Source organism: Neovison vison, chromosome 1, assembly GCF_020171115.1.
Source record: "Neovison vison isolate M4711 chromosome 1, ASM_NN_V1, whole genome shotgun sequence".
NCBI classification, from domain to species: domain Eukaryota; kingdom Metazoa; phylum Chordata; class Mammalia; order Carnivora; family Mustelidae; genus Neogale; species Neogale vison.
Genome location: NC_058091.1, coordinates 246,886,958 through 246,900,505, shown reverse-complemented (window position 1 = coordinate 246,900,505; position 13,548 = coordinate 246,886,958). Strand labels below are relative to the sequence as shown.

The 13,548-nt window shown below is 34.9% G+C and overlaps 1 protein-coding gene across 3 annotated transcripts in view; it reads right to left on the bottom strand.

Moving 5' to 3' along the window:
- Window positions 1-2,951: 2,951 nt before the first annotated feature.
- FNIP1 (folliculin interacting protein 1) overlaps window positions 2,952-13,548 on the bottom strand; it is a 151,133-nt gene continuing 140,536 nt past the window's right edge. For 2 of the 3 annotated variants that reach the window (XM_044228237.1, XM_044228245.1), the window contains 3 exons: window positions 9,965-10,162; window positions 5,572-5,687; window positions 2,952-3,562 (listed from right to left, as the gene is read on the bottom strand). In XM_044228237.1, the coding sequence (XP_044084172.1) occupies window positions 3,484-3,562; window positions 5,572-5,687; window positions 9,965-10,162 (393 nt within the window). In that variant the 3' untranslated portion in view covers window positions 2,952-3,483. The remainder of the gene's footprint in view (window positions 3,563-5,571; window positions 5,688-9,964; window positions 10,163-13,548) is intronic. The other variant, XM_044228255.1, reaches the window with a different exon arrangement.

Sequence of the window (13,548 nt, the reverse complement as noted above, 5' to 3'; positions counted from 1 at the left end):
AAGTCAATGGTAATTTGCATAGAATACAATGTTCTTAACCAGTTTACATGGCTTCTTCTAGGTTTTAAACATTTTTAGTTTGTTTTCAAAAAAGCAGTTGAAATTTTCTATTTGTCATCATAAGGAACAGGACAAATGGAACACTATACCAGTATATTTTTTTATGACTATATTTTCATTCATCAGAATATAATGTTAAATTCTCCCCACAACAGCTAGAGTCTACAGTGGAGAGGCTGGATAGATTACCCAGTAATAGCAGCAGACAAGAATTACTAAGCATGTGGGGTGTCCCATGCATTGAGATAAATTTTTGATGTTCATGATGTCACTTGATTCACACACCACCTCAGAATGTAGATTCTACTAACCATTAAAGAAATATGGGATTAAAGAAGGACATTATGGACAAGGTCACGTATCTACAACTGCCACACTTGTGAAAACTATACAAGTTAGTGGACACCAGAGTCCATATTACATATGCCTTATTTACATATGAAATAAAGACCAACATCATCCATCAAATTGACGTGTGTTTTATTGCACAAATTTCCCCTAGAACTGGGAGGTTATTTATAATACAGGTGTACATTTGAGAAATGTATACAGAACAAGGAACAAGTATGTACATTTACATATCCCACCATCTAAATAACTTAGAGAAAGCAGAACAATCTCATAAGACATCCACCAGAAGTAGGCATTGTGTAAAATTGTTTTTTTTTTAAATGATCATCCCCAGTGTATGCCAACTGCAACAAAACAAAATCTGTGCTAGTGTGTTTATTGCACTTAACATTTTCAAACTCAATATTAAGACATATTAATAAAAGCCAGGAATATTTCAACTCAAACCAATTAGTTTATATACAAGGAAAAATTAGTTTCAAATCTATAATGTAAAAGATCCCTTTTTCATTTCCTGTTGCAACAGTTTTTTTTTTTTCTGTTGAAATAAACAGGTTTTTTAAAATATGTAACACATATCTGTCTGTACCATAGGAAGTGAAAAAAATTATTTTGAACAGGCCAAAACTCTTCACATTCATCATAATGATCACACTTTAAAGAAGTAGCAGCTCATTCCTTGGGCTTTGTGTAAGGAAAAACAAGACTATGATGAAGGTAGTAGAAATTAGAGGGATAGGAATTATAAAACTCAGGAATCCTATAAGGATTAATGATTCTGTAAGAAACTATAGGCCTCTTCCTTCTGAGCAAAGCTTAGTTTTATTTTCTTTTTTTTTTTGAAGATTTTATTTATTTGAGAGAGAGAGCAGAAGCAGGTAGGTCCCTGGGATCATGACCAGAGCTGAAGGCAGACACTTAACTGACTGAATCACCCAGGTGCCCTGCAAAGCTTAGTTTTGTTTTGTTTTGTTTTTAAGATTTTATTAATTTATTTGACAGAGAGAGAGCACAAGCAGGGCAAGTGGGATAGGGAGAAGAAGGCTCCCTCATGACCTGAGTCAAAGGCAGATGCTTAACCGACTTAACCGACTGAACCACCCAGGCACCCCCAAAGCTTAGTTTTAAAAGGAACAGTAGGATGGGCCATCCATTTATTGAAGACTAGATTTCCTAGATGATAATTAGAGATTTCAAACAGGACTTCGAATAGTTTGAGTTATATGTCATTCTGAACTACAATAAAAAAATAATGTACAATGGCCCACCTATGAATGTCTATATTATGAATTCTGCCAAAGAGACTGATTTATAGAATTCCAAACAATAAAGGAGGGAAGAATTTCAATAATTAATGGAATAAGAATATTAAGCCAAAGAAAACAGATCCATAAATATTCTTTGGCAGCAAGTCATCCATGGGAGACTCAGGTACTAGCTGGGACCAGCTGATAGGATGTAGGAGCAAAAGTGATTGCAGGCACAATTTCAGGTTTACACTCCATCAAAACAACCATTTCTTGTCTAGTTGGAGATTTCTTGAATACATAAAGAACAAGGCAAAATGTGACCCAACACTATAAATTCAAGGCCAAAGACTAAACAAACCACAGAAATTTTCCTTAATTACTGAAAATTCAAACAGCAAGAATGAATGTATTATACAATAATTATACTTAGTAAGAGAATAAGCAAGGGTTTTTTTTAAGCTAATCAATTAATTATGATGAAAATAGTCCATGAAAGCAGAAACCAATTTCACGTCTAGCATTAAAAGTATCTTTGATCAGATAAGTAAAGAATAAACTTTAACGTAGTATTCAAGTAAACTGAGGTAGTAGAGCATATTGAAAACTTTATCTACCCATCTTTCTATTTACATTACTTACAAGAGTTTGGTTCCATATTAGCCTTTCTCATAAGCAACACTCAACAATATATACAAAAACACTAATAACTGACAAGTGAACATATTTGAAAAAATTAGATTTTGGAAGGGGAGCTCTTAGAAGAAAGAAATAATTTTAAAAATTTATAATAAGCTCTATTGGTGTAAACTGAATATTATGAAGCAGTGAAACAAATATTCAGTTCCTGTGGGTTCAAGAGGGGCTGATACTGAAAGCAAAAGCCTTGGCTACCTGAGCACTTTTAAAGAAAACAGTATTATTTTTCCCAATGCTTTGGTGTAATTTTTAATCCTAATTTTCATTTATTAAATTAGATGCAAATATGTAAATATTAACATTTATAAGAATTAGCTTATACTTATAAACAAAACAAATGGTATAAAGTAGTATTCTTATTGGGGGAATGTACATTCCTCAGCCTTAAAAAAAGATCAGTTTTAGTTACATATTAGGGTGTGTGAACAGAAAATTCACCAGAGAGTAACATTTAAACATTATTTACAATTGATACTAGCTGAAAATATTATTTTAAAAAAGGGCATGTTTACCAATCAATCTTGTATTTCTACCTTTGTTTTAAAAAATAGATACGTATGTACACTTGGATGGATAACATACACACATTTACACTCATTATTCTCGATTTATTATAATTAACAGGCTGTTTAAAATACTCTGAGAAATACCCCAAAATTAGCTACTTTGAATTGAAAAACAAAAGAATAAGCTTTTGTAATCTATCCATACCTTAGAAATAAGGAATTAAAGTAGTGAAATGATTATTTCTGAGCCACAGAATCATCAAACATCCACTGCTGTTTATGAGTGTGGCAACACGGGAGTGATCATATGAAATTCCTTGATGTTATTACTCATTTAGAAATTTCTACACTTTGGCTTTTTCAAATGCTTTCCCTCAAAATTATTTATGCTATTTTAGTTTCACTTGCTTAAAAGTATACCACCACCCAAAAGTCCAGCCAAAAGAAAAAAGCAATCCAATGATCACACAATGTATACTGCAACACAGGATACCCAGGCACTTGACTCATTCAGATCGAAGTCTAACTGGGGAAAAAAAAACTGCCATAAATGAATGTTGAATCTACTTCCTTAGTTTCTGTTTAACTTTCTACCAGAGTTAATTCTGACAACCTTTATATTAAAGAAGTATCTGAGCAACATATGGAGAGTGAGTGCTTGCTACAGCAGCCAGAAGAGGAAGATCACTGGATTCAATCCTGAAATAAAGAAAACAAAAATCTCAGGTTAGGGTTTCTGTAACCAATACATGTGTCTTACAGGATAACTGTTACATACCACATCTCAGCAGTCAAGAACCTAGGCCGCTCTGGCCAATAGGAAAAGGGTAAAAAGAGAATTAATGATAACACAAAGTAAAAATGCTTCAGTATATAGAAACCAGAACAAAAGATTTTTTTAAAAAGAAAGCCACTGAAACCCTATTAGTAACTAAGTCATGGATGTAGGAAAGCATCTCACTGTTCTGCTAATGGACCAAGCATCAGGGCAAGGCACAGTATCTTAAGAAATACAATAAAGTCTAATAATAGAGTAATTGTGTCCACCCATACTGTCTTGGATACAAATGTTTTTAAAGAAGTACTTGGGAGGTCCCTGGGTGGCTCAGTCAGTAAAGCATCCAACGAACTCTTGGTTTTGGCTCTGGTCATGATTTCAGGGTCATGAGAAAGAGCCCTGCACAGGGCTCTGCACTCAGGGCAAGTGGAGACCACTTGAGATTCTCTCCCTCTTCCTCCACCCTCCCCTTTTACTCTTTTGCGCGTTCTCTCTCATAAATAAATAAACAAACAAATAAATAATTTTTTTTTTAAAAAAAGGACTGAGAAGAAGTAATAGGGGCGGCTGCTGCTTCTTTTTTGGTAATGGAAGCTTCTTAAAAATACATCTTTATTGTAGACTTATTCATATAGAATAAATCTGAATAAAATCACATATTTTTTCAGCTAGTTGCTTAAGAAAGATGAAAAAGTTTGACAATAGCCAGCAGTAGTAGGAGTGTGCTTCCTGCTGACTGTGAGAATTTATTCTGATACTTTTTGGACAACCTTTAGTATTACCTATCACAATAACAAATAATATCCATCAAAAATTTAATACAGATGTTCTTTACCCAAAAATTCTACTTCTAAAAATTTATCCTAACTTCAAAGATTTATATTCATTCCAGCATTGATTTATAATAGCACAAAACCTGAAAATAATTTAAATTCTACTATATAATGAAATGCTATACAACCATTAAAAGTAATGAGATAAATCAGTAGGTACTTATATGAACATTTATGATATATTAAAAGGCAAGTAGCACCATGATACATAGAAAATAAATCAATTTATACTTTTTATCCTATATATTTAAAAATTCTGTAAGAAGAAACAATCCATTAATTGTGTTTGGGTGAGGATCAGAAGTTAGGAAAAAGACACTAACAACTTAATTTTCATTTTATGTCAAAATGCACTGTAAAATTTGGTTATATGCATATTACATTAAAAACTATTTTAATTTCTTTTAAATGATGGCATGACACATACAGAATCATCTATATCCAATCTAGATGATAAGGAGTAATATTAAAGAATTTAATTTGGTTTCTGACACGGTTGCTACTTGATGTTGGTCCTCTCTCCCTTCTAAAAAGCTCAATTTTTAAAAGTTCCAGCTTGTTTCAATTTATGCAACTAGGATTTGGGGAAATAATTCACACACACACACACACGCAAGTAGCCGTAGAACGAACATAGGCAAAGTGACTAGTGACTACAGACCATAATGAAAAGGGCTAATCAGTGTTTCCCACCAATTTCCTGTTCCTCCTTCAGTTAGCATTTTAGAAAAATGTCTTCTTCCCAGGGATAACTGCAAACAGACACAACTACAGATAACTGCAGACAGACACAATATAAAAATAATGGAGGAGTAATAATATATAGATAATGTACTACCACCCACAGAATGGTGTTACTTCAGTCAGCACATTTGGATGACAGGGCAGATGCTAGGAAGCATGATTCAAGTAAATTACAAGTTTCTCAACTTACTGTAATAGTATAAGGGACAATGTCTTTCAGATCAGCGGAAGCCAGGGATCTGCTTTTATATGGTATAGAGCAACCCAACTGACAACAGTGTCCAACTTCTAAAAAGCAATTCTGGGAATAGTCTTTGCCTAAAGAAAGTGCAATGAGAAAGCCTCAAACATACCCTAGAACCACTCCTAGTTCCTTGACGTGAACACGCATCTGTCCCCTCAGGTACTCAGAGAGCATTCTGCTCTTGAAGTATAACTCCTGTAATCGGTCTTCAAGATGCATTACACACTGCAGTTAAGAGGGAAACAAGAACCAGGTAAGAAAATAGTTTCTACTTCGAAGTAACGGTTTTCCAAGGCATCATGGTTATGACAATTCAGTTTAGTTATTCCATATAAACTAAAATTTGGAGCACAGTTTTAAAGCACATTTGCTTTAAATTTTAGCTAAAAGATTGTAATTTTTTTCTAGTGAGTATCAGAATTAGATCATACGGAGTTTTTGTTTTGTTTAAATGTAAATTATACATAATGAAAATTTACCATTTTAACCATTTTTAAGTATACAATTCAGAAGCATTAAATACATCCAAAAAGACATGAAATTATCACCACTACACATTTCCAGAACTTTAAAAAATGTTTTTATTCCAAATTTGGTAAATGTAACACTCCTAAATTGATGCTTATCAAATTTATTTACACAGGAAAGGCTGCATTCTCCAGCAGAGAGTTAAAGAAAAAAGTTGGCAATAGCTCACAGAAAATGCTCAGTAGTCCTTACTAGAAGAGAGATGTTTCTAAGTTAGAACATTAAAAACTAAGACATACCCACTTCATTTATGATCAACTAACTTGCTCCATTTAATAAAATAGGTGATTCTACATTGATACTATACATTTGAGAAAAATACATGAGTTTCAGGTATTAAAACACTAAATTCCTTCAGAGTATTCCTTTCCAATGAAAACCAACTATTAAAACTGCTATTGGGGATGCCTGGGTGGCTCAGTGGGTTAAAGCCTCTGCCTTCCACCGAGGTCATGATCCCAGGGTCCTGGGATTGAGCCCCGCATCAGGCTCTCTGCTCAGCAGGGAGCCTGCTTCCTCCTCTCTCTTTGTCTGCTTCTCTGCCTACTTGTGATCTCTGTCAAATAAATAAATAAAATCTTAAAAAATAAAATAAAATAAAACTGCTAATAGGTGTGCCCGGCTGGCTCAGTCAGTAATGTGTGGGACTCCTGATCTTAGGGCTGAGTCTGAGACTCACATTAGGCATGGAGCTTACTTAAAGAAAAAACACCAAAGAGCTAATAAAAACCCACTTTCTTCTTGGAAAAACAAAATAGAAATTATACACATACACAAATATATATAAACTGTATATATAATTTACATATATCTGTGAATTTACCATATTACCCTTTTTTTTTTTTTTTTTTTTTAAGTAGGCTCCATGCATAGCATGGAGCCCCAGCACAGGGCTGGAACTCAACCCTGAGATCAAGACCTGAGCTGAGATCAAGATTTGTATGTCTGATTGAGCCACCCAGGCACCCCCCATATTACCCATTTTTAAGTATACAATTCAGTGGCATTAAGTATAGTCATATCAATGTTGTGCAACCATCATCCCTATCCATTTCCATAACTTTTTTTCATTATCTCAGACATTAACTCTGTACCCATTACATAAAAACTCCTCATTCTCTCCTCCCCCAAGCCCTTGGTAATCTCTATCTACTTTCTGTCTGTATGAATTTGCCTATTCCAGAAAACTTATTTAAGCAGAATCCTATAATATCTGTCCTTTTCACTTATACTTCTTAGTGTAATGTGTTCCAGGTTCATCCATATTGTATCAGAATATATCAGAATTTCATTCATTATCTTGGCTAAATATTCCATTCTATGTATTATACCATATTTTGTTTATCCAATCATTTGTTAATGGACATGAGATGTTTCCAACTTTTGGCTATTGCAAATAATGCTGCCATAAACATGATGGTACAATTTTTTTGAGTCCCTGCTTTCAACTGTTTTGAGTATAAACCCAGAAGTAGAACTGCTGGATCACAGGGCAATACAATGTTAAACTTCTTGAGGAACTGCCAAAGTGTTTTCCCCAGAGGCCGCACCATTTTGCATTCCCACCAGCGATGCACAAAGGTTCCAATTTCTCCATATTTTGGCTAATACTTGCTGTTTTGTGTTTTTGATCATAGCCACACTTACAGGTGTGAAGGAATATCTCACTGTGGTTTCAATATGTACTCTCCTGAAGATCTTTTCATATGCTCATTGACCATGGGTGCATCTTCTTTGGAGAAATGTCTATTTGCCTATTTTTAAATTGAGTTTTTCTTTGTTATTCTGGATACCAATTTCTTTGAACATACATGATTTACAAATATTTTATCCTGTTCTGCAGGTTGTCTTTTCACTTGTTGATTATGTCCTTTGGTGGACAAAAATTTTGATTTGACAAAGTCCCATATATTTTACTGTATTTACTTTTGTTGTTCTGTATTTTGCTTTTGTTGCCTATGCTTTTGGTGTAAAATTCAAGAAATCCCTGCCAAATCAAATGCCATAAAGATTATCCCATAATGTTTTCTTTGAACAGTTTTACAGATAGTTGAAGCAATCAATTTAAGTCAGTTTCAAGTTTGAGTTTGTTTCTGTACATGGCATAAAGGGTTTAACGTCATTCTTTTCCATGTGGAAATCCAGTTTTCTCAGCGTGATTTCTTTCAGGGGCTCCTTTCCTCTTTGAATTGTCTTGGCTCCCTTGTCCAAAACCAACTAACCATTTAAGTAAGGGCTTATTTGGGGGTTACTATATTCTACTGGCCTATATGTCTGTCCTTATGCCAGTATCACACTGTCTTGATTATTTTCACTTTGTATTAAGTTTTGAAATTGGGAGGTATGAGTCCTCCATCTTTCTTCCTTTTTTAAGATTGTTTTGGCTCTTCAGGTCCCTTGAGAGACCATGCAAATTTTAGGTTGAGTCTATTTCTTCAAAAAAAGGATGTCATTGGGATTTTTATAAGGACTGCTTTGAATCAGTAGATTACTTGGGGTAGTACTGTGATCTTGATAATACTAGGTCTTCCAGTCTATGAACACGAAATGTCTTTCCTTTATTTATGCTTCTTTAATTTCTTTCAGCAATGTTATCTAGTTTTCAGTATATAAGTCTTTTGTGCATGGTAAAATTTATTGCTAAGTAATTTATTCTTTTAATGCTATTTTAAGTGCTTTCTTCATTTTAGTCTGTTCATTGCTAGCGTTATGTAAATGGAACTACCTTTGCAAGCTGATTTTGTATCTCGCAATTTTGTTGAATTCATTTTTAGCTCTATCAGGTTTTAAAAATTTTGTTTTTAATTGTTTTTGTCAACATATAATGTATTATTTGCCCCAGGGGTACAGATATGTGAATCATCAGGCTTACACACTTCACAGCACTCACCACAGCACATACCCTCCTCAAAGTCCATAACCCAACCACCCTATCCCTAACTCCCCCACCACCCAGTAACCCTCAGGCTCTATCAGTTTTTTCCTGTGGAATTTTTAAGTCTTCTATATTTAAGATTATGTCATCTGCAGAGATAATTTTACTTCTTCCTTTCTAGTTTGGATTCCTTTCATTTCTTTTTCTTGCTTAACTGCTCTGGCTTGGGTTTTCTAATACTCTGATGGAGAGAAGTGGTAGAAGTGGGCATCCATGTCTTGTCCATGATCAGAGGGGTAAAATTTTTAATATTTCACCAGTGAGAATAAGCTTAGCTATGGTTTTGTCATATGTGGGCTTTATTATGTTATCTACATAAATTTTTAAGTAAGCTGTATTTTATTTGTCCTAACAAGAAAAAAAGAAGAACTTTGAAAGCTGGAAATGCTGTCTTCAGTAAGAGGGTATTCAGTATTATGAAGAGGGTTCCTTCAACGTCCTGACAGGAAAAAGAGGCTCCAGAAAGCACTGGCATTCTGCACAAAGCTTAGAGATACCACATATCCATACCTTACATGAAACTAGTCAGGCACCAAATTCTAGCTGCCAAAACCATACAATATATAGATATGTACACATCCCCTTGGGCCGCCATTATAAAATGGCACAAACTCAGTGATTTAAACAATGGAGAATTACTTTCTCACAGTTTTGGAGGCTGGAAGCATGAATGTCAGGGTGCTAGTATATTCCATTTCTGGCAAGAGCTCTCACCTGGTATGCAGACGACTGCCTCTGGCTCTGTCCTCACAATCTCTCTTCCTCTTCTTGGAAGATCCGCCAATGCCATCATGAGGGCTTCACCCTCATCACCTAATCTAACCCTAATTACCTCCCAAAGGCCCATCTCCAAATACCATCAGAGTGGGTGTTAGGGCTTCAACACAGGGATCTTAGAGAACACAAACCTTGAGTCCAAACATCTTTTTTTCCAGGAAATAATGATGAAGCTAATAGCAGTTTTCAATATAAGCACATTCTAAATAAAGTTCAGTCACCTACTGGAGTGCTAAATAATTCAAGCCGTATACATACTTACAAAATTTGGAGATAAGTTATGTTTATAAAGCTGAAGAGTGGAATGAAGCAGGTTGGACACAAGACTGGAAACTAATACTTCCTTTCCCAATTTATTATCTGTCATTCGTCTCTGGCTACTGGCCACTTGCACAGTCCATTTATCCATATCTGCTATAATACAGACAGCTTCTGCTATTGGTTCATCCAACACTGGATGCTGGAAAAAAGAATTCACCTTACAATAAGCAAATGATGTTTTCAAATAAATGTTAAAGAAAATAAGGCAAGAAAGAGATATTAAAAACAGAATAAAAGAATATTAAATTCTGACAGTTACTGCCAAAAAATCCTTGACAGCAGAAAATGGAATACTGAATTAACTCAATTAACAAATACCCTGAGAAACCTTACAGAAATCATCACTGAGGACACCTGGGTGGTGATGGGTAAGGATCTGACACAGGTCATGATCTCAGGGTCAGGCTCCCTACTCAGCAGGGAGTCTGCATGAGATTCTCTGTCTCCTTCTACCCCCTCGTCGCCCCCAAATAAACAAATCTTTAAAAAAAAAAGAAAGAAAGAAAGAAAGAAATCATCATTGTAGAAATTAATTGCCAGAACTTTGTATTCTTTTTTTAAGTTTTTATTTAAACATTTTAACATTTAAACATTAATATTTTTTAAAAAGATACAAAAAGAATTCACATGAGCAAGTCAAAGCTCTGTGCTTAACTATCCCAACTTGTCAGACATTAATTTGATTGAGCGCCTCAAGGACTATCACTTGATTAGATTATATGAAACACCCTGCTGCTAATGTTCCCTGGATTTTTCTGTTTTACCACAATGTACATCCCCAATATGGCTAACAGCAATTAAAAAGGAAACAAATCACCAGGTACTAACATGATTCAACAAAACATATGCTTAAGTCAGAAAGAAAAAGTCATTAAATACCTAGACACATGTGCATGCATGCACCCACATACACATATTATATCCATCCCAGTTACATTTTTTAAAATCAGTATCTGTATCTAAACGCAAATGTATAGAGAGCAGAATGAAAATACTCAAATCAGACTCATGAAGATCTCTGTGAAGAAGTATGAAATATGAGTACAAACACTGATGCCATTTGCTTTTGTGTATCTTTATTTTGTTTGAATTTCTATCAGAAGCATTTACCCAAAGGATACTTTTATAATTAGAAAGTTTAAGGCACAATGAAAATATTTTAACTAACATACACAAATAAAAGGCCCACAACATGTGGCTGTGCCCTTGGCTTCTTATGGTTTATACACAAAGACCAAAATTGACAATTAAGTACAAAGCGCCACTATCAAAAAGAAATGATGGTGGAAGGAATTCATGAAGGAAGAAAGGGAGGAAGGCAGGAAGAAAGATCCTACAGTGCTCAGTATTTCAACATCTTTCTAAATTTGGAGAGCTAAGGATTTATTCACCACTGGCCACATAGAACTGCATAATAAAACTGAGATTAAAAACTGTAATTTGAAATACTTGAACCCAATGGCCTTTATCCTTTTAAACTTGTACTGTTACTACAACTTTATAGCAAAGAATGTAGGTTTGCTTCTTGGTAACACCAGGTTTGGCATGCCCAAAGGATATCCCTTTGCCCAATAAACGAACAACCCCTATGAATAAGGCTTTTGGCTTGATGCTAACTAAACAAAGACAATTGACCTCACAGTCCAGTTTGGGAGATAAAAATAAATACATCTGGCTATAAAAAGACATGTGTAATAGACAAAACAGGTATCAAGTGCTGGGGTAGCAGAGGAGGGCTCTTGTGTGAGTGGGAGTTTCACAGTAAGAGTGACACAGGGACATAGCATTTAAGTATGGATTGGACTGCTGGTGAAAAACCAGACAGGAATATGGATAATTCTGTACAACAGAATATCATGAGAAGACTTAGAGACATAAGTAGATGCATGTGACTAAATTAGTGAAAAATGATACTGAGAAGCAGTGAAGAAGGGAATGGAAAAGAAAAAGCCTGGTAAGAAACACTGTGAAAACTTTCCATGAAACTCTAAACTTTGTATTTGTTTTTATAAAGTAGTACTCAAGTAATTCTTATTCACCTCTTACCAAGAATAGAACACTGTTCAATGTGCCAACTTAATTACTGAAATATAATTTTGGAAATGTACATACATCTAAAGATATAAGGTATACCTTACAATTTTAAAAAAAAAATAAAAGTAATATTTTAATGTAAGTATTTCTATGGTTATAAAAGAAAAATAAGGCAGGAGGCATGATAAAAAAAACCATCATGGAATATCAAACTGTTAAAGGCAGACTTCAAAAGCAGGGGGCATCTTTAGGAGAAGATATTTATGAAGGGGGTATATCCATTATCCTCACAAGGAAATGCCTAAATAGATAATAAGAAACAGCTACAAAATATACCTTGTTTAAAGGTTACAAACTATTTTAGAAATTAACTTTATAGCCATTCAATCAAAAGGCATGTGGCTGGGCGCCTGGGTGGCTCACTGGGTTAAGCCGCTGCCTTCGGCTCAGGTCATGATCTCAGGGTCCAGGGATCGAGTCCCGCATCGGGCTCTCTACTCAGCAGGGAGCCTGCTTCCTCCTCTCTCTCTCTCTCTCTCTGCCTGCCTCTCTGCCTACTTGTGATCTCTCTCTATCAAATAAATAAATAAAATCTTTAAAAAAAAAAAAAAAGGCATGTGGCTAAGATTTTTTTTCCTTCCCCCTACCCCCCCCCGCAAGTTTTTATTTACATTCTAGTCCATCAACATACAGTAACATTAGTTGCGTTTACAATATAGTGATTCATCACTTCCAAGCAACACCTGGTGCTAATCACAACATTTGCCTTCCTTAATTGGTATTACCTACTTTACCTCCACCCACTTCTCTTCCAGTAACCACCAATTTGTTCTCCACAGTTAAGAGTCTGTTTCTCGGTTTTGCCTCTATTTTTTGTTTGTTTGTTAAATGGTTTATGTAACCAAAACCTATAAAAACTACTTTTTGGTAAAGAAAAGGAAATGGTCCCAAATCTGTAGTCTCCCAAGTGAGAAGGGCCTAAACACCAAGCTTATGATCAGAAATAATTCAAGCCAAAATTGTTTTATAAGTTGTTGTTAAAGGCGGCGGGGAGGACAGTGCCAGTCATTCATTCTGAATGCTTATTTTCATTCAATGGACTGTCACATGCAAGGTCCTAATGTGATAAAATTTCAATTTATACAACCCCAGTCTTTCTCTTCATCATCAAATTCTGGAAAAGAAAGCCTATAACAAATGGGAGCATTTTCTCAAGTAAGACCTTGTAGTGGCTTCCTCCACAATCTTTACTGAGCTTGTATTCAGCTTCAGATACTTCCGAGTCATAAAATGGAAGTAATTTACATGAGAGAGAAACAGTAAATATAGTTTTATTTGGCTTAAACCTTCTTTTCTGAGTTACATGACTTCTGTAATAGAAATTTATCCACAAACTTACCAGCCTTTTTTCTCCCCCAGGTATTTCCAGAATGTCAATACATAAACTCTCTAATCTCTTCTCAAGGACATATATTCCCAAATCTCCACCCC